The 21,706-nt window shown below is 41.9% G+C and overlaps 4 protein-coding genes across 5 annotated transcripts; 2 read left to right on the top strand and 2 right to left on the bottom strand.

The window, feature by feature from the left end:
- The first annotated feature begins 551 nt into the window (after positions 1–551).
- LOC103971194 (uncharacterized) lies at positions 552–4,526 on the top strand. Its single transcript, XM_009385155.3, has 4 exons — positions 552–991; positions 2,287–2,562; positions 2,663–2,800; positions 2,869–4,526. The coding sequence occupies exons 1-4, from the start codon at positions 656–658 to the stop codon at positions 4,399–4,401; spliced, it is 2,283 nt and encodes a 760-aa protein (XP_009383430.2). The 5' UTR covers positions 552–655; the 3' UTR covers positions 4,402–4,526.
- A 1,863-nt stretch (positions 4,527–6,389) lies between these two features.
- Positions 6,390–10,783, top strand: LOC103971193 (uncharacterized). Its single transcript, XM_009385154.3, has 11 exons — positions 6,390–6,573; positions 6,650–6,694; positions 6,930–6,971; positions 7,169–7,288; positions 7,584–7,729; positions 7,817–7,964; positions 8,047–8,130; positions 8,935–9,050; positions 9,823–9,881; positions 10,260–10,350; positions 10,439–10,783. The coding sequence occupies exons 1-11, from the start codon at positions 6,456–6,458 to the stop codon at positions 10,664–10,666; spliced, it is 1,197 nt and encodes a 398-aa protein (XP_009383429.2). The 5' UTR covers positions 6,390–6,455; the 3' UTR covers positions 10,667–10,783.
- Positions 10,784–10,923: 140 nt separating this feature from the next.
- LOC103971192 (probable catabolite repression protein creC) lies at positions 10,924–17,399 on the bottom strand. The gene is made up of 11 exons (XM_009385149.3): positions 16,759–17,399; positions 16,357–16,659; positions 16,156–16,264; positions 15,978–16,071; positions 13,973–14,060; positions 13,807–13,890; positions 12,910–13,006; positions 12,720–12,807; positions 12,430–12,535; positions 12,260–12,352; positions 10,924–11,714 (listed from the first exon to the last, which is right to left on the bottom strand). The coding sequence occupies exons 1-11, from the start codon at positions 16,897–16,899 to the stop codon at positions 11,328–11,330; spliced, it is 1,590 nt and encodes a 529-aa protein (XP_009383424.1). The 5' UTR covers positions 16,900–17,399; the 3' UTR covers positions 10,924–11,327.
- Positions 17,400–17,658: 259 nt separating this feature from the next.
- On the bottom strand, positions 17,659–21,531 carry LOC103971191 (uncharacterized). 2 transcript variants are annotated; one of them, XR_670676.3, is made up of 7 exons: positions 21,154–21,531; positions 20,975–21,072; positions 19,787–20,059; positions 18,643–18,691; positions 18,424–18,529; positions 18,275–18,330; positions 17,659–17,901 (listed from the first exon to the last, which is right to left on the bottom strand). XR_670676.3 is itself a non-coding variant. In XM_009385148.3 (6 exons), exons 1-5 carry the CDS (start codon positions 21,528–21,530, stop codon positions 18,430–18,432), a joined length of 897 nt encoding a protein of 298 aa, XP_009383423.2. In that variant the 5' UTR covers position 21,531; the 3' UTR covers positions 18,059–18,330; positions 18,424–18,429. The 2 variants fall into 2 exon arrangements, 1 of the variants encoding a protein (XP_009383423.2); XM_009385148.3 differs by lacking the exon at positions 17,659–17,901 and having other exon boundaries at positions 18,059–18,330.
- Between the last annotated feature and the right edge of the window lie 175 nt (positions 21,532–21,706).

Here is a 21,706-nt window from a genome sequence, read left to right as displayed (position 1 = left end):
TATTGAGTTCTATCCAAACAATCTATATTATTTTCAAATTCTTATTTTCTATAAATTTATACTTCTGAATTTAAATTGGCATGGATGATTTATGAAAATTTCTCAAAATTAAGGATGTTTTTCAAGAATTCCAAAAAATTTTATTTTATTTTCTGAGAAATCACCTAAAATACTAATTCGACGGGTAATGGGCTCCTAAATAAATTAAGTTCTTTCCTAACGAGTTATTACCCTCAAAATTCATACTTTTCATAGATTACCCTTTCAAAATTTTACAAAGTTAATGTGCACGCTTACAATTTAATTCTTATCGAATATTTTCTAATTTAACGTTGGAAACCAGAGGCAGTAAAAAAGCCATAAGCTAAGCCACATTCGGCGCCGTCTCAAACCCAAGCCAGCTCGGGCCACAACCCGTAAGCGGTAACCACCCGCGACGGGACGGGACCCACCCAGTCACCTCCACTTGCCGGTAAAAGGAGGAGTTCCTCCGCATCTGCCTTTTACTTTAGCCTCCTTCCCTCCATCTATATAAATTAGCGGCCTCCTTTCTGCCCCCGGCGCTCGCTCCTTTCGAGTTCGGAGAGAAGTGCGAGGCGCAATCGATCGAAGCAAGAAGCATATCTCGGCCGGGGAGCCCCGATCGGCGTCGGAGATGACGGTGTTCGCCCACTGGGGCGGGAGAGGAGCCGCGGCGAAGGCGGCGCAGCAGATGATTCCGTTTGCCGACTACGGCTCGGAGGCGTCGCAGCGGCTGGTGGAGGCGGCGCACCTCGGGGACTCGGTGGCCGCGTCGGAGTGCCTCGTGGACCCGGCGGCGGACGTGAACTACGCCGGCGCGGTGTGCTTGCGGGCGCGGCGCGCCGTGGTGGCCCTCCGCGAGGAGGCCGCCGATGAGGTCCGGGTGGAGTTCGAGGAGCTCCGCACCGACGCTTCCGCCCTCTTCCTCGCCTCCCACTCCGGCGATCTCGCCCTCGTCCGCTTGCTCCTGGTTCGATCTCCTCCCTCATCCCTCTCTTTCCTACTCTGCATTCCCATTCGATCAAGATCGCGAACAGAAGATATTTTAATTCCCTTTTATTTGCTTTTACTTTTATCATCTCGATTATTTCCCAAAATATACTTCTATTGCTTAAATGGGTGCAATCGGGTTCGGTTTCTTGACCCGCAAAGCTGCACCCGATCCGTTATATTTGAGTCCGAAATGTTATAGAATGGGTTATCGGACTGTCGAATCCGTTTCCTTTTTCTTGATGTCCACCATTGCTCGGATCGCAAAATCTCGACCGTCCGATTAGCGATCCGGTGCCGTCCCGTGATTCGCGTGATCTCGAGTCCCCGGCGATGCGTGGTGTCATACCACGCAGCTGGCACGACTGTACGTCTCTCTCTCCTCTTAAAATGCCTTGAACGTACTTCATGCCTCCAGTTCCGTACCGTCTTGGCCGATTGCCCTTCCATTTCTAATTGGGTGCGGAATTTGATCCTAACAATCCATGGAAGTGTAATTAGTGGGGGGAGGAGCGTCGAGCTCACGCGACATATCCGCGAGGTATTGAATGCGCTCCATCTTGCTCGCAGTGGTGCGAGCTGTCGTACGGCAGCCCCCATTTACTTCAGACTCCCGCAGCGCGCACGCGCCGTATCGCGTGGGACTTCGCATCTCGTCCGTCCAACTGGCCGAACCCTCGTGTGTTCACCCTATTAAATCCCCTGCAGTTTTCTTCCTGATTGACCCGTCATCCTCGGCCTTGAGACCTCGCACGGTTCTCAAAGCTCATGATTTCTACTGCTTAATTGCATGGAGGTGGGGTATCTTCGACTTGCACTGCACCTGCGAGAGGGAAGGCTTTTGGACTGTACGATTTCGGATGCCTGTGGCCGTCTGGTGTCACGACGCTGCCAGTTGTTCGCTTTCAGAACACCTGAAGAAAGGGCTCTCGGCGCATGCGGTCGCTGCCGGCATCCGACTCATCGCCACCGTTTTCACCTGATCAGAGGGTTGCTATCGCATCTTTAATGTAACGCGCATTTGTGATGGATGTACCGCTTTGCTCTGACTTCACCCATGCAGGGTTGGTACTGACCAGGTGCAAGTAAAGAACAAACAAGAAGACAAAGGAAATAAAGCGCCTGATACTTTTCTGCTGCTCCTTTATATCTTGTCTTTATCTTTCTTTTGACGATTTACTGATTAATTTAGTGGAATTGAGATGACTGGAGATCAAGAATTTGTTATGGTTGGCTAATTTTGATGTTTTTGGTTAATGTGGGGGGACTGTGAAGGAAAAAGGCGCCGACGTGAATCAGAAGCTGTTTCGAGGACACGCGATAACGGCAGCGGTGAGGGAGGGGCAGGCGGAGGTGGCGGCCTTGCTGCTGAAGGCCGGGGCGTCGCAGCACGCCTGCGAGGAGGCGGTGATGGAGGCCAGCCTGCACGGGAGGGCGCGGCTCGCGGAGCTTCTCATGGGATCGGATCTCGTGCGTCCCCCCGTCGCCGCCCATGCGCTCGCCTTGGCCGCCTCCCGAGGGTTCGTCGACGTCGTCGACACCCTCATCGAGGTACATACTCGGTGTGCTCTCAAAATACCCCCATTTCCATTCGCTTTGCCTTGTTGATGGCGGTGATGTTTGAGTTCCACTTTCCCAAATCTATATGCAGTGTGGAGCGGATCCGAATGCAACATCTCGTTTGCTGCTCCGCTCGCTGAAACCATCCCTGCACACCCACGTTGACTGCACCGCCCTCATCGCCGCTATCGTCGGCCGTCAGGCTGCCGCCGTCCGGCGGTTGTTGCAGGTATTTTTGACACTCCCTATGCCTTGAATCCTGCGACCTACAGATTCATGACGTATGTGTGTGATAAGGCCGGCGTGCGGGAGGACGCGAAGGTGAGACTGGGTGCGTGGTCGTGGGACGCCGACACTGGTGAGGAGTTCCGCGTTGGAGCCGGGCTGGCCGAGCCCTACAGCGTCGCCTGGTGCGCCGTCGAGTACTTCGAGTCCACCGGCACCATTCTCCGCATGCTCCTGCAGCATCACTCTCCCAACGCGCCTCATCACGGCCGGACCCTCCTCCACCACGCCATCCTCTGCGCCAATCCTCGAGCTGTCGACACCCTCTTGGCACGCGGAGCCGACTGCGAGCTCCCCGTCAGGACCAGCAGGAAGATCGAGTTCCGGCCGATCCACATGGCTGCTCGACTCGGCCTGGCCTCTGTTCTGCAGATCTTGATCGACAAACGGTGCGACCTGAACCCCAGAACTGACACCGGAGAGACGGCATTGATGCTATGTGCACGCTACAAACGTGATGAATGCCTCAGAATTCTCGTATCGGCTGGTGCCGATCTCGGCCTGGTGAGCTCGGCCGGTGTGTCTGCCGCTACGGTCGCTGCTTCCGGCCATTGGAGCTTCAGTTTCCAGCATGCAGTTCTCGACACGATTCGGCAGGGAACCTTTCCTCGATCAAGTGATCGAAACGTCTTCTCCCCGATCATGTTCGCGGCCCAGTGCGGCGATGTTGGGTCCTTGGAGGTGCTACTGACGCGACCAGACATCGACGTGGACGAGCAGGATGAGAACGGGCAGTCCCCTGTCATGGCGGCCGCCCGAGAAGGCCACGTGAATGCGTTCCGCGTCTTGCTCGTCGCCGGCGCCAACATGAAGCTACGCAACAAATCAGGGGAGACGGCCGTCGAGCTTTCTCGGTCGAACGAGAACCGGGATCTTTTCGAGCAGGCGATGCTCGAGTTCACTCTCGAGAGAGGCAACGCCGGAGGGTTCCACGCTCTGCACTTTGCCGCTCGGCGGGGAAACATGGCCGCAGTGCATCTCCTGATCAAGAGGGGGAGCGACGTGGACGCCATCGACGGAGACGGGTGCACTCCGCTGATGCTGGCAGCGAGGGAAGGCCACGCAGAAACATGCGAGTTCTTGATCCTCCGCGGTGCCAAGTGCGACATCATGACGCGCAGAGGCGAGACGGCCCTCTCGCTCGCGAGGTCGAACGCGAAGCTGGGCATGGAAGCCGAGAACGTGATACTGGATGAGCTCGCCCGTGCGCTGGTCCTGCATGGCGGCCGCGTCAAGAAGCACACCAAGTGCGGGAAGGGGTCGCCACACAGGAAGGTGCTGAGGATGGAGGCGGCCGCGGGGGTGCTACGGTGGGGCAAGGCGAGCCACAGGAATGTGGTGTGCACGGAGGCGGCAGTGGGCGGGAGCTCAGCGTTCCAGAAGAACAGGAAAGGAAAGGCCGACGCGAACGAGGCGGGGCTGTTCCGGGTGGTGACCACCGGGATGAAGGAGGTGCACTTTGTGTGCGAAGGTGGAGAGGAGGTGGCCGAGCTATGGGTGAGGGGGATCAGCCTGGTGACGAGGGCAGCATTCGGTGGTAAGTGAGGATGACATGTGCAAGGTGTTTGTGAAAATGAAGTTGTAAGTAGTAGAAAGGGTGGTAGTGTGGCCTCTCCGTTTTCTCTCTTTCCTCTATAAGCTTATAACGCTGCATAGTTTCCTTGGATCAATTATGGCACACGATTTGGTCTCCATTAAATCCATCACAAATGGCCAAACTTTCTGAAAAATTTTCATAATGTTAAGAATTTCTCAAAAAGCATCATAAGTTTGAGAAATTTTTACGGAACACCTCTTTTTTTTTTATAAATTATTATTCTACATTTGTTAGTCATCGCCTTCTGCCAGCCCTTTGGGCACACCTTCCCTTGATGGTGTTAGCTTCTTATTTTTTATCTTTTATCGAGGTTAATTTTGTACTAGGATATTAATTTATTTGTTTTCTATTAATTATATTTAATTTTTTTTATTTTTGGTCATAATGGACATTTGCAACTCTCTTCACATAATCTTTGAACAGAACCAATGATCTGACCAAGTAACAGTCCATTTGATGTAATGACCTGCGTAGGTCATATTTTAGACTCTCTTCTTAGTAAATACAAGTATTTTCTTGTTTGTAAATAAAAGACAATACATGAATATATATTGGTGTGATGTCAGATTTGTGCCCTTCATATGTTTTGTGATTTCTTGTTTCCTAAACTTACGAGTCCAGTCAGTATTATTGAATCATCCGATCAAAGCTTGCATGGTTGACGTTAACAAAGTCTATATATATATATATATATATATATATATATATATATACATATATACATATATATATACATATATATATATATACATACATACATATATATATATATATATATATATATATATATATATACATATATATATATATACATATATATGTATATATTTATATACATATACATATACATATACATATATATATATATATACATATATACATATGTATATATACATATATATATATAAACATATAAATATACATATATATGTACATATATATATACATAAACATATGTATGTATATGTGTATATATGTATATATATACATATATATGTACATATACATACATATGTATGTATATATATATATACATACATATGTATGTATATATATATATACATACATATATATATATATATACATATATATACATATATACATATATATATATATATACATATATACATACATATATATATATATACATATATATGTATATACATATATATATATATATACAACCACGAATAATCATTTAAACTTCTTGAAGAACTCGTCACGGCGAATTAGGACAGATTCAAGCAGACAAAAAAAGATTATTATCTCTCATTGACACTTGGAATGATGCATTAGAACAGCTATGAGGAGAAAGAAATAAGTGAAAAAAGGATGCGCCATCTATTTATTGGAGGATTTCTTCTGGCACAGCTCCTTGATCCATCCGAAGGCGCCGCCGCCCTTGCCCTTCTTGCTCCGGGACGACGACCTCCCCTTCTTCTCGGTCTTACCTTTCTCGGGCTCGTCCAGGTGCAGCGGCGGAGGGTCGGGGGCGCTGTCCCACTGGTCCGCCCACGACAGCCCGCCGGAACAGCTTCGATCCATCTTCCCCCTCTCTTTCGTTCCCTCTCCCTCTCCCTCGCTCACTTCGTCTCCTCCATGCGCTACCGTTGACAGACTCCGTGAGAGGGTGTTCCATGACAATATATAGTGAGCTCCATGAGAGAATGAGAGAGAGAGAGGCGTGTGTGCATGCTGAGCCATTGGTTTACGTGCTTTATATAGACAAGATTGACCGTGGAGGTTGACGTTTAGGGGAGGGAAGACCTGCAATGTTCGTTTGACTAGACATACATTTGCTGACATAAGCATGAGCAGAGAGTGAGATGAGGAAAAAGGGCCAAAGGGATCAGCTCCTCATCTAACGGTGCATAGCATGCCACCTCATGACGTATATTTTACGCCTCTATTACTCGGGTGCGTATGTTAGCATTTCTTAGTATTTTCTTTTGGGGGGAAACCCTCGTCGGCCGAATCGGAGCCGCACCTTCGCTCCCCAGAGATGAGCATCCACAGCGGCCATGGCAGCGGCGGCGGCGACGACTCCGACTCCGACGAGGAAGGAGAGGTGTTCATCGATGACGACGACGTCATCCAGGAGATCCCCATCGATGAAGAAGGTCTGGTTGTTTCTCCCCCGCCAACTCTCTCGCTTTCGTGCCTTCTTATCTTTCTTTTTTTGCGTCTTTGGGGCAGATCTTCCCGACCAGGACGAGGGATTGGGTTCGGACGATGATATCGGTACGTCTGTCTAATCCATATAATTTTCGAACGGTTTCTTTCCCCGACTCAAGGCATGTTATCTAATCTTGATCTTGATTTGATGGTCCGATAGATCCCTCGTCTCTTACACTTCTTGTGTTTCTTGCATTAAGTTTGTCTGCATACTCATATTTTAAGAGTCAGCAGTTTTATGTTTAGTTCGATTCTTTCCGAGGAATCAATTGCTAAGTCTTTTGTATTGCTTTTCTTGCAGAAGAAGCCGACGATTCCATTTACGTGTTTAAGGGTCATTCAGGTAAGTTTAAGTTGCAGGCAAATCTTTTCTACTACTGACTTGGAAAAATCAAGAGAAAAAAAAGCAAATAAAGAATAAAAGATATGCGAAGACATGTTCTTTATTAGCATGTGCCATCATAAGATGAGAACCTGCATTAGTTTCTTGGCCTTTCGTAAGTTGTGAAGGCTTCTGACTCATGAAATTTGTTGGTGTAGATGAACTATATACTGTAGCATGCAATCCAACAGACGCGTCTCTTGTGGCTACTGGAGGTAAAGATGATAGAGGATTTCTGTGGAAAATTGGTGCTGCGGATGCAAGTCTGGAGCTCCAAGGTCAGTATTGCGATGATATCTACTGTTTCTATAGTATTTTGCCTTGAAATTCATTGTGTACATAAATATACTTGTGCTTTGGATATCAAGAAGTTATCTGATAAATAAAATTCAAACTTTATTTGCAATTTGTACTCTCTTTTTTTAATCTAAAATTCCTATGGTGACAACTATGTCGCATCTTGTTTACTGCCATAGTATAAAGCTTCAATGGTGTGCAAAAGCTTTATGTTGATATTTTTAAGAGAGAGAGGCTATATGAAAAGTTTTACTTTAGCCACTTATATGGGTGCAGGACACCAAGATACAGTGTCTACTGTAGCCTTCAGTTTTGATGGGCAGTTACTTGCCACTGGAGGTTTTGATGGACTTATTCATGTATGGGATGCTTCTTCAGGTAGTCTTAAGTGTACACTTGAAGGTTCTGGAGATGGCTTTGAGGTGAGCTGTCTTTTCGTTGGTGTTTGTAAAGCAATTTTTGTTTCTTAAGTGTGACTCTTTTCTTTTATTCCTTTTTTGACTCCTTAGTGGCTTAGATGGCACCCAAAAGGACACTTGATAATAGCAGGCTCAGAAGATACAAATGTATATATGTGGAACGCTGACAAAAGCATCTGTCTGAATACATTTTCTGGTCATGCTAGCAGTGTCACCTGTGGTGATTTCACTCCTGATGGTAATGAAATATCCATGTTTGATATGCTAATTATTGATTTACAAAGCCTTCACCTAATTAGGCTGATATATTATTTTTGAAGGTAAGCTTATTTGTACTGGTTCTGATGATGCATCACTCAGGATATGGAATCCTAAGACTGGTGAGAGCGTCCATATTGTTAGAGGTATCGTTTTTCTTTCTTTTCGATTTTCCTTGATTTTGTTTTTTTTTATGTGATTAATATATATATGAGGTTATTGTGTGGCTGTTTATGGCATGCTTTGGTACTTTAAAATTTTGGCGCAGGTTGCAATTATCTAGATTCACTTGGATATGTGGTAAATGAAGCCTAGTGCACCTTGTGAAATGTTTGATGCAACATAGAATGATGATAAGTCTGTTCTGAGTGTCATTAGGCGAGTTTGCTGATGAGGCATTCAGTTCTAAATTGGAACCTTCCAAAACTTTCAATCAAGAATTAGAAATGTCTCATTCTAGTTAATTATGCAGTAAGAGTTTTTTGTGGATCCAATTGTTTTACCTACAGAAATTGACTTGATGAATACCGCAATCAATCCATTTATGTGGCAGAAGTATTTTGAATGTGCAGGCTAGCTTTTGCAGAAGATATAGGTGTTTGTCACATTGGATGCAAGACTAAGCCCAACTGGTGTAATTTTGATTAATGGAGAAAATTTGAGCTTTAGACAGAGGCATTAAGAATGTACAAGAAGCTTTATTGAACAAAACACTTCTTTTTCTTGCAATTGTGTGTTAAATCTTTTTATTCTCGAGTTCAACTTGAGGCTTACTATTGTAATTTTAACTAACAGAATGAATAAACGAGATTTGACAATTTAGCATTAAGAATGTGCTAATTATTTATTGGTACAGTTCATATTGAATTCTTTATTGCATTGAACTGGGATATTACTTATTTTTCTGAGATTTCATAATAATACCTTCTCACTGAAAGCTCACTTCTTAGGTCACCCATATCACACTGATGGATTGACATGCTTGTCAATAACCTCTGACTCTACTATTGCTATCACGGGCTCAAAGGACAGCTCCATACACTTGGTGAACATAACAACTGGGCGGGTACATTTTCTTTTCATGTTCTAGTGCTTATCAATTGCACAATACTGTGACAGACTAAAGTACATTGACTTTTATTACGATGAGCTATTTCACTTTCATTTACAAGTAGCTCATCCTCATGTTTTTTTTTTTTTTTCTGTTGTAAGCGTTAATGTGCCGTTTAGTCATGATTTGATAAATGCTTCTGTTTCATAGGTGTCATGAAGGATATGACACATAATTCGTGATTGTTTTGCCTAAGTCTTTCTTCCTCCCATATTTTGGTTGGAAGAACATTATAATGGAGTGTTGCTTTGTTGCATGATCCTAAACTACAAAAAGACAGTGGGCCTTCCTATCAGCCAACTAACTTTTAGCTTTTAAGTCTATTGCTTCCGTATCTTTTAAGAACATTATAATAGAGTGTTACTTTTAATGGGAGGTTTTCATCAGCTTTACAGAGTCAATGCTAAGTTGTTGGCTAGTCACCTCCACCCAAACTTTAATACAGCTTTCCCAACTTTGATATGTACCCAAGAATCAACTCCATTCTATGGGTGATGAGACTTGGTTATAATGCCGTATAGAGGTGTAGAAACATTTTTTCCTGCAATCGCCTACAACTCTCAGCTATAACTGGGAAATTTGAAGTGAAAATAACAATTATCATGTTTTTGAGGCGCAAGAGCTGCTGTATTGTTCTTTTCCATTTATACTGTGGTGGATTTGGTTAATTCCTAGATATGAATATTGAAAGTTTTTAATTTTCTAATGGATGTCACCGTTGTTGTAGGTGATCAGCTCGTTAATCGCTCACTCCAAATCTGTGGAGTGCATTGGACTCACACCAAGGTATGGTTACTTTTAGCTAAACACATCCTTTCATGAATTACAGAAAATACATGTAATAATTGGAAAGAGAAGTGTACTTGTATGGCTTACTTGATTTATGGCATCCTTTTGATGATTCGATAACGTAGATTAAACTAGTTTCTTTACTTGTATAGTAACATATTGTTGGATCTAAGCAAAGTACTAGGCAAAGAGGAGGCCAGAAGATAACTATTGAATTAGTCATCCAACTTTCGTACAAGTTTTTGTTTGTCATCCATATCGGATTTTTTTGTTTGTCAAGCAACGAGTGTGCATTTACCTTTATGAATTTACATCTGTTCACTGCAAGTAATTGTGTCGTTGGGGCTTAAGAGATGCCATCTACTCGGCCTGCAGCTCTCCTTGGGCAGCGACAGGCAGCATGGATCAGAAGCTCATTATATGGGATCTTCAACGTTCTTCAGTGCGATGTGCATGTAATCATGAGGTCATACTCGGCCTGATGCATATTCACATTCTCTCTTTATCCTGCTTTCCCTTTTGTACTTAGGTTTTTTTGCTCTGGGTTTGGACAGGAGGGTGTAACATGCCTTGCATGGCTGGGTGCATCTCAGTTTGTCGCAACCGGCTGCGTCAACGGTAAGGTATGTGTCTGGGACAGTCTCACTGGCAATTGTGTGAAAATCTTCAGCGGCCACACAGACACCGTTCAATCCCTCGCCCTGTCCGCAGATGGCAACTCTCTAGTTTCAGTTTCAGACGATGGTACCGCTCGCGTCTTTGTAGTGTCGGAGTTCCGATAATAGATGCCTTCTCGATGTGCAATTGGGTTAGAGATTATTAGTAGTTGCAAGACATGTATTTTGCCAGTGAGTTGAAAAATATTCTAAATATAATCTTATGTAATTTTGCTTTTAAAATGCGGTTGTTTAGCTGATAAGTTAAACATTGTCGGTGATCTACATGATGACGTACAAAACGTATACTTGAGCTGATAAGTTCAATTGAGGCATTGAATTGGTCGTTGGAAGCCAGAGGTAGGTTGCAAATACGAAAACCGACAGTAAAGATTTGAACCAATTGCGAAGAAGTTTTTGTGTTTGCTAGAAGAATCCACAGCAATCATCTCATCTCTGGGATGAGACGAGGTCAATATTGCTAGAACCTATGACATCATCCCAAAACTGCTGATTCACGACGTTGACGAGGCAAGAAATTAAAAGCACACAGGAAACAGTTGGACATTTGCACCTTTTGGTAGGAACGGCCTACTCCATTATTTCTCTGAAATGCCAAGCCATCGGACCTCGCCATCATTTCTCTGATTTGATAATAACCTGTTGTTCTTTAAACAACTGAGCGGTCAAATTTCATTCATGGAGAGAAATTGCAATAAAAGCCGCGAGCAGGCAAGAGTGTTTTTTGTTCATGTAGCAGGATGCTTGTGACTAGTAAGTGCTGCTCTTAATGGATGTGGATGCCATCGACGGGTCTGTGCTTGGCGATAGGAGCAGCAGCTACTACAGAGTGGGAGCAACCAGATTGGCTGCACTCGTGATTCTGGGGCCTCTCCCAGATCTTGATATGGCCGTCGCGAGATATCGTAATGACTGATTCATTGGTAAATATCAAGCCCGAGAGGGGGTCCATGTGCACACTGTGAGCTACCAAAGGAGAAATTTTTGGCATATCTCTCATGCTCGGAGCAGGTAGGAGAGCACTCATCGGACACATGCTGTCCCAGCTTGCTGAATGGCTTCCGCTGCTGAGAGTTGCTGACCCACCAGGAGGACAGCGTAGTGGCATGATGAGTTCATCCATCACCAAGTCCCACAGAAGCAGCTGACCATCCTGCAACTTACTAGGGATGACACTGAGCAACAAAAAAGAGTAGACAGACAATTGAAATTTTCTAGTGCGGGAGAATAATCACTTCAATGAAAAACAAACGCAAAAAAAAAATCTCCAGAAATAATTTCATACAACTTAAGCATATATCCAAATGTTTCTTCCACTATTGCTAATCTCATCCCTCGGTCATGCATGGTCTAACTCCGTAAGCATACAATTTATAAAGAACTCGAGCAGCAGTAAAGAAATTTTCTTTCAGGTTACCTAACACTAAGCCAATTATACAACATCATCTTTTAATTTACAACTATTACATTTCAGCTTTCTTCATAACAAATTTTGTGCTTTCTTTTACCACACAAACAAATTTTGTGCTCACTATTACCAAGCATAGGTTGAATTTCATCAAATGGCATTAGATACTAATGCAAGAGCCTTTTTCTTATACTATTCATTGCCACACGGAAGATACATAAAAAAAAAAATGAACATCAATTGATTGATTAGAATCCGTTCTTCGATAATTAAATTCCATAATAGATTACCTGACCAACAGAGCCAAAACGATACACCACATTTTCTTCTGTTCCTTCGGAATTTGGGGTTGACCAATATGAATCGAAAGCAACTCCACTAACCTGCTGATACACTTATTAGTGTATCCCGAGTAATTAATAGGGAAGAAAGCTTGTGCAACATTTTACCAAAACCTTACCCATGAATTATGTCCCTCGCCCCATGCGACAATCTTTTTGTCCTCCATACTCCAAACTTGTACAAGATCATCTTCACCTCCAGTCAATATGTATTTCCCATCCAAACTAAAACAGTGGATCACTTCATAGTCAAGTTTCAAAAGGAAACAAACGAGAAAGTTTGAGATGTGCAAAATAGTGATTCATTAAATCTTATTAATTAATTTGACAAAAGCATGACAAATGCAAGACAAAAAACATGACATAAGCAAGGACAAAATCTTGTAATAGTATGCAAGATAATGGATACCTCCAAGCAGAACATAGTAATGCACCATAGTAGCTTTTCCCTCCAAATGCTAGTTGCTCTTTTGAAAAATCAAATACTCTTAAATAACCTACAAGGACTCTACTATTTCAGGTTTTAATGGGACATCATATTTGACGTAAAGAACAGGTACTAAAGATATAGAAACAAGGTACAGGAATCAAACAATTACCATCTCTAGTAACAGTGGCCATATATGTTCCATTGACTGAAAAGGATATACTATTGACTGAACCATGACAAACATGCCATCTAGCAACTGGGTTGCTCTGCAAGCAAATCCCTTAGTTAATAGTTGAAAAAGTACAAAAGAAATTGCAACTAGAAATCACAAAATGGTCTCCTGAATTCCCAAATATACAGATTACTTTAGCATCCAGTTAAAATTATTCGATCGGAATCTTCAAGCTGTGAATGAAAATATGGGGACATCCAATACTCAGAAGCATCATGGTCCTAGGACACACTTATCAATGGTTCAATACTATTATGATTGCTTTTCCTTGGTCTAGTGTCCGATGAATGCAAATGACATTTGACTTCCAATTGAAGCAAGGACCACAACAATTGTGCTAGGAAAGCCATGGTTAGCTAAGACCCAGTAGAACATTTCAATCATACAGACATGACAGTGCCAATGTATAAATTTAAACTAGATAATGTCTAGGTTGTTACTGAATCAAGTAAGTGCAATCAAAGGCATAGGAACCCACAACATGTTTCTTAAACATGCTTTATGTTGGTTAGTGGATGAACCTCATGTACTTAACAGATAACAATGGTCATAAACAATCCCAAAATTTTGCTTGCAAATGTGAACATTTTTTTTTTAAATCAATCTGAAACAAATGATCAATCAGAAAACTGTATGCAGGAGTTTGCACAAGCTATGCTTGAATTAACTGAATGCAAAGTCATTTTGAGATCAACTCAATCAAACAGCGGTTGAGTTTGAAATGTTGAGCTCAAGCAATATGGTTCAGGTTTGTCTTGGATTTGTGTATGGTACATAGAAGCTCATTAACATTGGCCACATAACTATGCAGATTATACATCGTTTCCAAATTACCTTATTCGAGCGTGTGTGTGCAACAGAAAATTGAGTTTGATCTTTGATAACAGGAAACGAACTATCAGCAGTGACATCCTTGCTCTAAACAAAAAGGCAAAACATGCTTAAGTTTCATTTCAAAGATAGTTGAACTAAGATAACAATTAAGAAATCTATAGTTAACCTTCTCATAGACATATATGTTACCATCAGCATGACCAACAACAAAAGTGCCTTCACGTTCTGGCACCCATGCCACGCAAGTGCATCGACTGTAAAAACAATGGAATTTCTGTATAACTAAGAGCAAATAACTCTGAACTCTGAATACAACCATGGACATAGTTTAAACAAAAAACAATTAACTTATTATATTTCAAAAGAAAAAATCTGTGCACAACTACCACAAGTATACAAAAACCAGCAATCTTATTCTTTTTCTTTTTCTAGCTATAAAAATAAAAAATGACATATCTCCAGCACTCTTCTTTTTCTTTTAATTGCTATAAAAACCAGCACTCTTCTCCAGCAAATGGCATATCTCCAACTTTCAGGCCTCTGCTAGGTAAATATATATACCACTAAACTAAATTTTTGAAAATAAGTCATAGTGTCATACAATAACATGTGGTTACAAGTTTTAGAAGTTTTCTTGATAGTATTAAACAAAGAAAACAATGAAATAACAATATGGGTTAAGATCATATACAAAAATTGAAGGGTCCTCTACCAATTTAATCTTCTCTTTCTACTCATACCATACAGGAGTACTTTCCTTTAGCTTTATAATTTTACAAGTCGTGCAGGCTACCTAATGAAAGCATTCACAAAAGTGAAAAACCCCATCTTCTTGTATGTCCTTTCAGCTTTACATGTACAATTTTCTCACGCATAAAGCACTACAAGTTACATAAATTCATCTGCAGGTTGTTGTCTATATAAGTTCGTGTTCATATATTCTTCTCCAATGCCATCATTACAATATGTCATGCATGTAATGATACAAATTTGTGTTTGACAACTGTTCTATGTTCATTAACCAGCTTCAGCCAATCCTCCCTTAATACAGTATTATCTGAATCATGCAGTTTACAGGAGATACTGCTTTCTGTGCTTACTGGTGCAAAAAGATTCATGTAGGTGACCCCAAATAGTTGGAACACTATGGCTTGTTGTCATCATCGTCTATGTTGTAGACATATCATGTTTTTTTCTGCATGTTTACATATGACTTCAGAGTTTCCACCAAGCATATTTTGATGTTTTATTCTGTCAGGCATCTCTGTCAATTCCTACTTAACAGTACCATAACAGCCTAATCTAAACACATGGTTTTGCATAAGCAAACCTAGTAGATATATATGGACATGAAATTCATATTAAAACTATAAGAGGATAATGTTTGTATTTATCAAGTTGCTCTATTATGTTAAAATCATTTACCTAACTCATCATTAGGGCCAAGTTGCTTGGAAGGATCTTAAACAAAATTTAACAGATCAAGAGGCACAATCAGCTTCCAGCATGTCCATGATTAATGCACGAAGACTAGAGAAGCCAAAGCCAAACCAACTTTGGCATAAAGGAGCCTGGAGCTTGGAAACAATTTATGTTATTGAATTTATTATCGTCCTTTCTTTCTTTTAAAGCCAAGCATCCACTCTATTAAATTTTTCTAACTAAAGTAAGCCAAATCTTGATTCAAAGATATTCTTTTTCTGACTTAAACTGAAGCATGCATAGCAACTTCAAGCATATCTACACTCAACATCAATGCTATCGACCTAGCATCACGATCAGTAATTTAAGAGTTCATGATTAATATTTTCTTCTAAATACGAGTCCTGCTTAGTTCATTAAGATTTTAGTACATGCTTTTCAATGATCCACAAGAAAATGACTTGCAGCACAAAAGTTCAATAAAATGAATGCAAAGTTTATATGAAAGATAAAATTAAAGTACAAAAGACATAAGCAACAGAGAGAAACGTGATAGCAATAACCATCAAACACAATGCCCGAATGAATAAGAGAGGTTAACTTTGAGAATTATGCTGACATAAAAAGTAAAATTTGAAAAAAGACGGCAATTGGCCAACAAACTATAACATCAGTAACTATCAAGATCAGCTCTCTGTCATTAATGCTCTCTAAACATGTCACCTATGGTATTGACATGCGATACATGCCTATTATTAGTTGTGCCTTCTTTGTTATAATGCTGAGCTGCCAAAAGCTTCCGCCCTGGATCTTGTAATTGTTGCCTAAGTGATACCAGGTAGACTACAACATCATGCATGTGGGCATTAGTGGGCAGAAAAAAAACAAGGGAAAAAATCTTAACAGTATATAACTGACTGAACCTACTGTCTCCAGAGTGCAGCCCAATGAGCAAATCATGCCCATCACTCGCCTCAGCATCAAACGCATGGCAAACTGGGTTTGAGTTGCCGAATTGGATGGACTTGATAGGATCCTGAAGCAAAGAATGATAAGAGAGGCATACAAATGACATGCAATAGATTAGCAAACTCAACAGAGCATTTCCACATCAAACAGGCGCAAAACCTTCTCCATCGAATTGAGGTCACTGATGAACAGAGTGTCTGCTGTATTAAAGATTAGGTATGTCCCCTTGCCATCATAGTTTGGCGATGCCAGCTGTGCACTCGATCCCACCGATGCACCAACGGGACCACCGGTCCTGCTGTTGGCCGACACTACCCGAGTAACACCGTTGCTAAGCGACCGGCTCCCATTCCCGGACCCGAGCAGTCGGGCCGCCGCCGACCTCACTCCCGAACTCGTGGCTGACGGCGCCGCCTGGCTCGTATTGGCCGGCGGTTTCTCCTTGAGATACGCAATCGTCAACTGCAAAGAAAGACATCAAGATCCCTGTCTTTTGCGCTGAAATCAAGAAAAAGGAACCAAACAAGCCAAGAACCCTAGTTTTGGCCCGAAGAAGCCCACCTGAGAGACGGACTTGCCATGGGAAGCTGCGGCGGGAGGGAGGGTCTTCTCGTGGAGGAGCTTGTACCGGCCCTCGGGGGTCTTGAATAGCGCCTTGAGCGCCGGCGACTGGGATCTGACGGCGGCGGGAGCTGAGGACATGATCGAAGGCTTCAAAGGCGATTCCGGGATCACTCGGAAGGCGGCGGCCGAACGATCATGCCTCCACCCTTGTGAGCCTCGACAAATCCGAGGAGATGGAAGCGACGGGCGGCGGAGAGGGTTTGTGTTGTGGAGACGGGAGGGACGAGGCTTTTCTACGCTCGTCGGGTTCGCCTCGTCGATCGTGAACGACGGCGTCAAGAGAGAGAGAGAGAGAGAGAGAGAGGAGGAGGAGGTTGATATGGGATCTCGGACGGGCGTCTGCTGTTGGATCGATCAGGACCGTCCAAATAGTGGATCTCAAATCTCGTGGAAAGCCAGCGATGGACGCCGGAGATGTAGAAGCAACAGCAATGCTGATCTGGCGTCGTTGAAAATGATCGCATCCAATGCTAGTCTGTCCGACCGATCACCCCTGAAATTTTGCGGGGCTGACGTGCTCAACAGCGGACATGATGCGGCCGAAACCTCAGGTACGGGTGCCAGTGATCACATCACCCACGAGCATTTCCAGGAGTGAATCGGTCAGTTTGGATAGCAGTGTTCCTATCGAAGAGCTACAACACTGAAACATGTTAGATAGGAATTTAGTTTTATGGGGTAAAAACTCATTACAATGTTCCTCGCAAAGAGCAATATGTAGAAATAGGGGATGAGATTTATACAAGAAACAACAATCGAATTGCATTTTAGATTGACATGAACAGTCTCAAGAGAGAGAGAGAGAGAGAGAGAGAGAGAGAGAGAGAAACAAGGAAATGCAACCAAAAGAATGTAATCATAAACTTCATGAAGTAATTTACTCATGTCACTATTACAGTGAGTTTGCGATCAAAAGCTTTAACAAATAGGCTGCGGATAATTTCTGAACATTTGGAAGTGATTGCCATCTTTCAAAGAGTTTCAGATGCCTTCAAAAGATATTCTTCAAGTGAAACAGTTCGGACGTGGCAACAGTTCGATTTAGGTTTAGTAATTCACTGCAGGATTGGATGTAAGTACCTGAAAAACTCAACCAAGAGTATGCTTACAAAGCTTCTATAATATCAAACCTTCATCCAAATCACATCCAGATGTTAGTTCAGCTAGAAAACAAACACATTCGAAGCTTATCAGAGTATCAAAATTCAAATAAGAATGATTCAAATAATGATTCAAATAAGAAATAAAAGGAGATAAAACTGGAATTTAAAATGCGATTGAGGATCAAAATAGAATATGTAGACAAACATAATAAAAGACGACACATTTGACAAAGCCACTCACTCGCTTCTACGAATTTAAAATAACTAGTGGAGATCACACGCCAGTGAGAAGAATATTAAGCGAAGATGGGTCCATTTGAGAGCATATAAGAGGAAGTTTGTCCACTTACGGCTTGACGTTGCATATACAAAAGGCAGACAATCACAAGCTTTGCAGGTGAGTATGCTGCAAAAACACAGATCATCCTTTCACTCTTTGAAATATACAGATGGCATTCAAAATTTAGATATTTGATCATGCAGGATGGCTTGTGTGAACCTCTTGTTATAACTGCTGCTCAGAAGGGCTTGTAGTTGCCTTCTTGATCTTTTTCTTCCTTGAAACAAAGCTGCTGAGGCCAACAGATTTTGATGTTCGCTTACTCCTGCCGACAGTTGTTTTCGGGAAACAGAGATCAAGAAGACTAAGCAAAAGAAAAACTCAAAACATAAAGTGAAGGGCAGAAAATATTAAGGTGTTAGGGAAGAGTGAACACACCGCTTGGCAAGTTTCCTTGTTTCAGGATCATCTTTTTCAGATGTTCCATCTGTTAAAAGACATAAAAACCATAACTAAGTACAAAGAGACAAATGTCACATTGAATCAAATGGGTATTCTTAGTAAAGCAAGCAAACATTTAGTTTAAATTTTGCAGAACAGCATAAATGAGCCAAAGAAAAGCAAGCAAACGTTTAGTTTAAATTTTGCAGAACAGTATAAATGAGCCAAAGACAGGACACTCTTTGTACATCTAAACCCGACAACCAAAGCCAGATTGAGATGTTAATAAAATAAATATTTAAAGGATACAACTTTAGGCTTTCTATAAAAACTGTATGATATTCACTCCATAATTACATTACAAACAAGCATCTTAATTGAAACATGGAACTACATCATTTCATTCCACATAACATTCCACAGCGAAGTTGTAAAGTTTGGATCCGCCAACACTGAGATGAAAAAAACTGGTGTTCTGAGGAAAAACAATGAGAAGTTTTAATAGAGATTTAGTACCAAACTTATTTCAGCCTGGAATGTAAACTGTCTGCCTTTGTTCTTTAAACGTTTCAATTTATGAACTCCTGATGAACATTATACTCCTATTTATCTGATTTATTTACATATAAGATAACATAAATGAGGCTGGCTATCCTGTTCATGGACACAATGGCCTTATCTTCCATCCCTCGCATAGACATCCCCAACACCTTGGCACATCTCCAAGCTAGTAAGGGATCAGCACAGCATTTATTGTTTTGTCACATCTCCGACAACTTGCCATGTGCATATATATTTTATAGGTCTTAGGACCAAATGGAGCTTCTTTTCTTTTTTCTATTTTCTTTGAGAATGAGTAGATTGATGTTGGATCTAGACAAACCAAATTTATCGATACAGTTTGGGTTTTTATTGGCAGCAATTGTTCAGATAAATTTCATCATAACACATGCTAGTCCTATTCAAGTCTAATGTTCATTAGAAACGAACCAAACACCACACTTCCATTGGCAAGACCTTTTTCAAAGACAGAAACTTCTATCAGTCAGCAAACTTATGTTCAGTCATTAATCAAAGATAAATTGACCAAAAAGCATAATGTCAATATATATTCAATAAAGGACTAGCAGCTTCATATTACCTAGGCCTGTACCACCATCTGCATCATCATCTGAGTTTTCATGAGAATCCCAGCGATCCTCTCCATCATCGAAGTCCCAGCGACTTCCAACGGGAGGAACCCAGAAATCAGGCTCAATTATATCATCACTGTTTGCCTTTGTCTTTTTGGTAAGTGAATCACTCTCATGAGCATTCTTTTTCTGATCTTTTTTTGACTTGAATTGCTTTTTTGATTGTTTTGCATTTTTCTCTACAGCTTCTGCATTGGCATGGGACTCCATTTCCTTTTGTTCTGTAATACAAACACAGCACACATCACATCATATTGGCCATATCTTAATCATGATGCTTAAAACATAAAATACAAAAAAATGTTGATAATTATTCCTTAAAATTCTTCAACAGAAAGGCAATATTCCTGCAGATATAGAATTTAAGGTTAGCTTAGCATAGATCTCCAGAACCAAATCATTCCAAAAGAGATCAAGAACTATTAATATTATTTTAAACTTTTCTAATAGTCATTCATGACTAGTCCAAAAAATGAACAACATTCACAGACTTGGAATCAATTTCAAGGTTGGTGGTGAAAATTGTGATTATTGGACTTGATAGATCATATTGGTTTGTTCAGATTACTGGAGTGATTTTCTCAAATAGAGCAAAAGACATAAATTGGATGTAATTGATTTAAAACTTAGGGAAACATGTTGGAACTACTAGTTTTTAGTTCAAACCAGCCCAGAGTTAGTTGCTCATCCACTTATTCCAGGTCATTCCGATAGATTCTTATCAATTCCCCCAACTTTGGAGGTTTTGGTCTTGGAGCATCAACCCCTCTTCTAATTATTAGTTTTCATGGATTCACATCAAAATCTTCCATTTTGCGGGACCTTCAACTGCCTCTATTTTGCATCTTCCTACCCACATTATTTCCATATCCAAATAACTCTTGAATGGCGAACTCTTCGCTATGTGATAGTATGTACGTGAGATCACAGTTCTCAGAATCACTTTTAACAGCAAGGCTTGAATAAAAACGATGGAAATTTGTCCACATGTATATAGCAAAAAAAAACTCAATTTTTCAGAGTAAGAAACAACATGAATCAGAAAGCCAACAAAAAAAAAAAAGAGTATATTTCAATCCGAAAAAAAAAGGAGTAGGATAATAAAATATCTTTTTTCATTTCTGCACAAAGAATACCTAACATATTCTGGAATTTCTTTCCACTGACGTGCTTCCAGATATGCTCCTCAGATTTATTAACCGCGTCTCCGGTAAGCTTGCACACCAGTTGCGACCTGCAACCAACTCATTATCACACAGTCTTCTACCTACGAATCAAAAATCCTTCTTCTTCTACGACTTACAACACCGCTTACTTGGAAGTGGGGTGGGGCTGGAACATATTGAGGGGTGGCTTCTTTCTGGCAACGGCAGCATCGATGAGGGCGAGGCGGCAGGCCTTGGTGCGGCCGTAGGCCTCCCGGTCCTTGGCGAGCAATTCGTGCCCCGTCTCCACGCAACGCAATCGCCCGTTACCTAGGTCCAGGAAGGTCGGCTCGCCCAGGAGGAAGGCGCCCTCCTTTTCAACCTTCTCCTTCTCTCCGTTGCCTTTGCCACCGCCGTCCTTCGCCTTGCTCTTCTTCTTACGGCTGAGGCCATTGCTATGCTCCGCCTCTTCATTAGAGGTAGGGTTTTGGGCCAGCGCCGTTCCTTCTCCCCCACCGTCCTTCACCTTTCCCCCCGGCTTTCCCATTTTGTTTAGCCGCAGCGAGGCACTATTACAGTTTTAATAAGGGTTGTTGTCGGATCGTAAGTCCCAAAATAACCCGATACAGATCCGATCCGAAGTACGGGTATAAGAAAACTATGGTTCCAAATTTCAAAGGCATGGGAATCGGGCGAGCATATTGGATTTTATACCTTATGGTC

This window comes from Musa acuminata, chromosome BXJ3-11, assembly GCF_036884655.1.
Source record: "Musa acuminata AAA Group cultivar baxijiao chromosome BXJ3-11, Cavendish_Baxijiao_AAA, whole genome shotgun sequence".
NCBI lineage: Eukaryota > Viridiplantae > Streptophyta > Magnoliopsida > Zingiberales > Musaceae > Musa > Musa acuminata.
Note: the sequence above shows the minus strand (reverse complement) of the source record. Positions and strands in the feature narration are given on the sequence as shown.

Bases quoted from the DNA above. Each gene is read 5' to 3' on its own strand.
- LOC103971193 (XM_009385154.3), top strand. From the start codon at position 6,456: ATGAGCATCCACAGCGGCCATGGCAGCGGCGGCGGCGACGACTCCGAC. The intron at 7,289-7,583 runs GTCAGTATTGCG...ATATGGGTGCAG, and splicing joins TGCAAGTCTGGAGCTCCAAG to GACACCAAGATACAGTGTCT. The intron at 7,730-7,816 runs GTGAGCTGTCTT...TTGACTCCTTAG, and splicing joins GTTCTGGAGATGGCTTTGAG to TGGCTTAGATGGCACCCAAA.
- LOC103971194 (XM_009385155.3), top strand. From the start codon at position 656: ATGACGGTGTTCGCCCACTGGGGCGGGAGAGGAGCCGCGGCGAAGGCG. The intron at 2,563-2,662 runs GTACATACTCGG...ATCTATATGCAG, and splicing joins TCGTCGACACCCTCATCGAG to TGTGGAGCGGATCCGAATGC. The intron at 2,801-2,868 runs GTATTTTTGACA...GTGTGTGATAAG, and splicing joins CCGTCCGGCGGTTGTTGCAG to GCCGGCGTGCGGGAGGACGC.
- LOC103971192 (XM_009385149.3), bottom strand. From the start codon at position 16,899: ATGTCCTCAGCTCCCGCCGCCGTCAGATCCCAGTCGCCGGCGCTCAAG. The intron at 12,808-12,909 runs GTAATTGTTTGA...GAGTCCTTGTAG, and splicing joins GGCCACTGTTACTAGAGATG to GTTATTTAAGAGTATTTGAT. The intron at 11,715-12,259 runs GTAATCTATTAT...AGTAAGTTGCAG, and splicing joins GTTTTGGCTCTGTTGGTCAG to GATGGTCAGCTGCTTCTGTG.
- LOC103971191 (XM_009385148.3), bottom strand. From the start codon at position 21,530: ATGGGAAAGCCGGGGGGAAAGGTGAAGGACGGTGGGGGAGAAGGAACG. The intron at 20,060-20,974 runs GTATTCTTTGTG...TTTGTATTACAG, and splicing joins GAAATTCCAGAATATGTTAG to AACAAAAGGAAATGGAGTCC. The intron at 18,692-19,786 runs GTAATATGAAGC...GTCTTTTAACAG, and splicing joins AGATGGTGGTACAGGCCTAG to ATGGAACATCTGAAAAAGAT.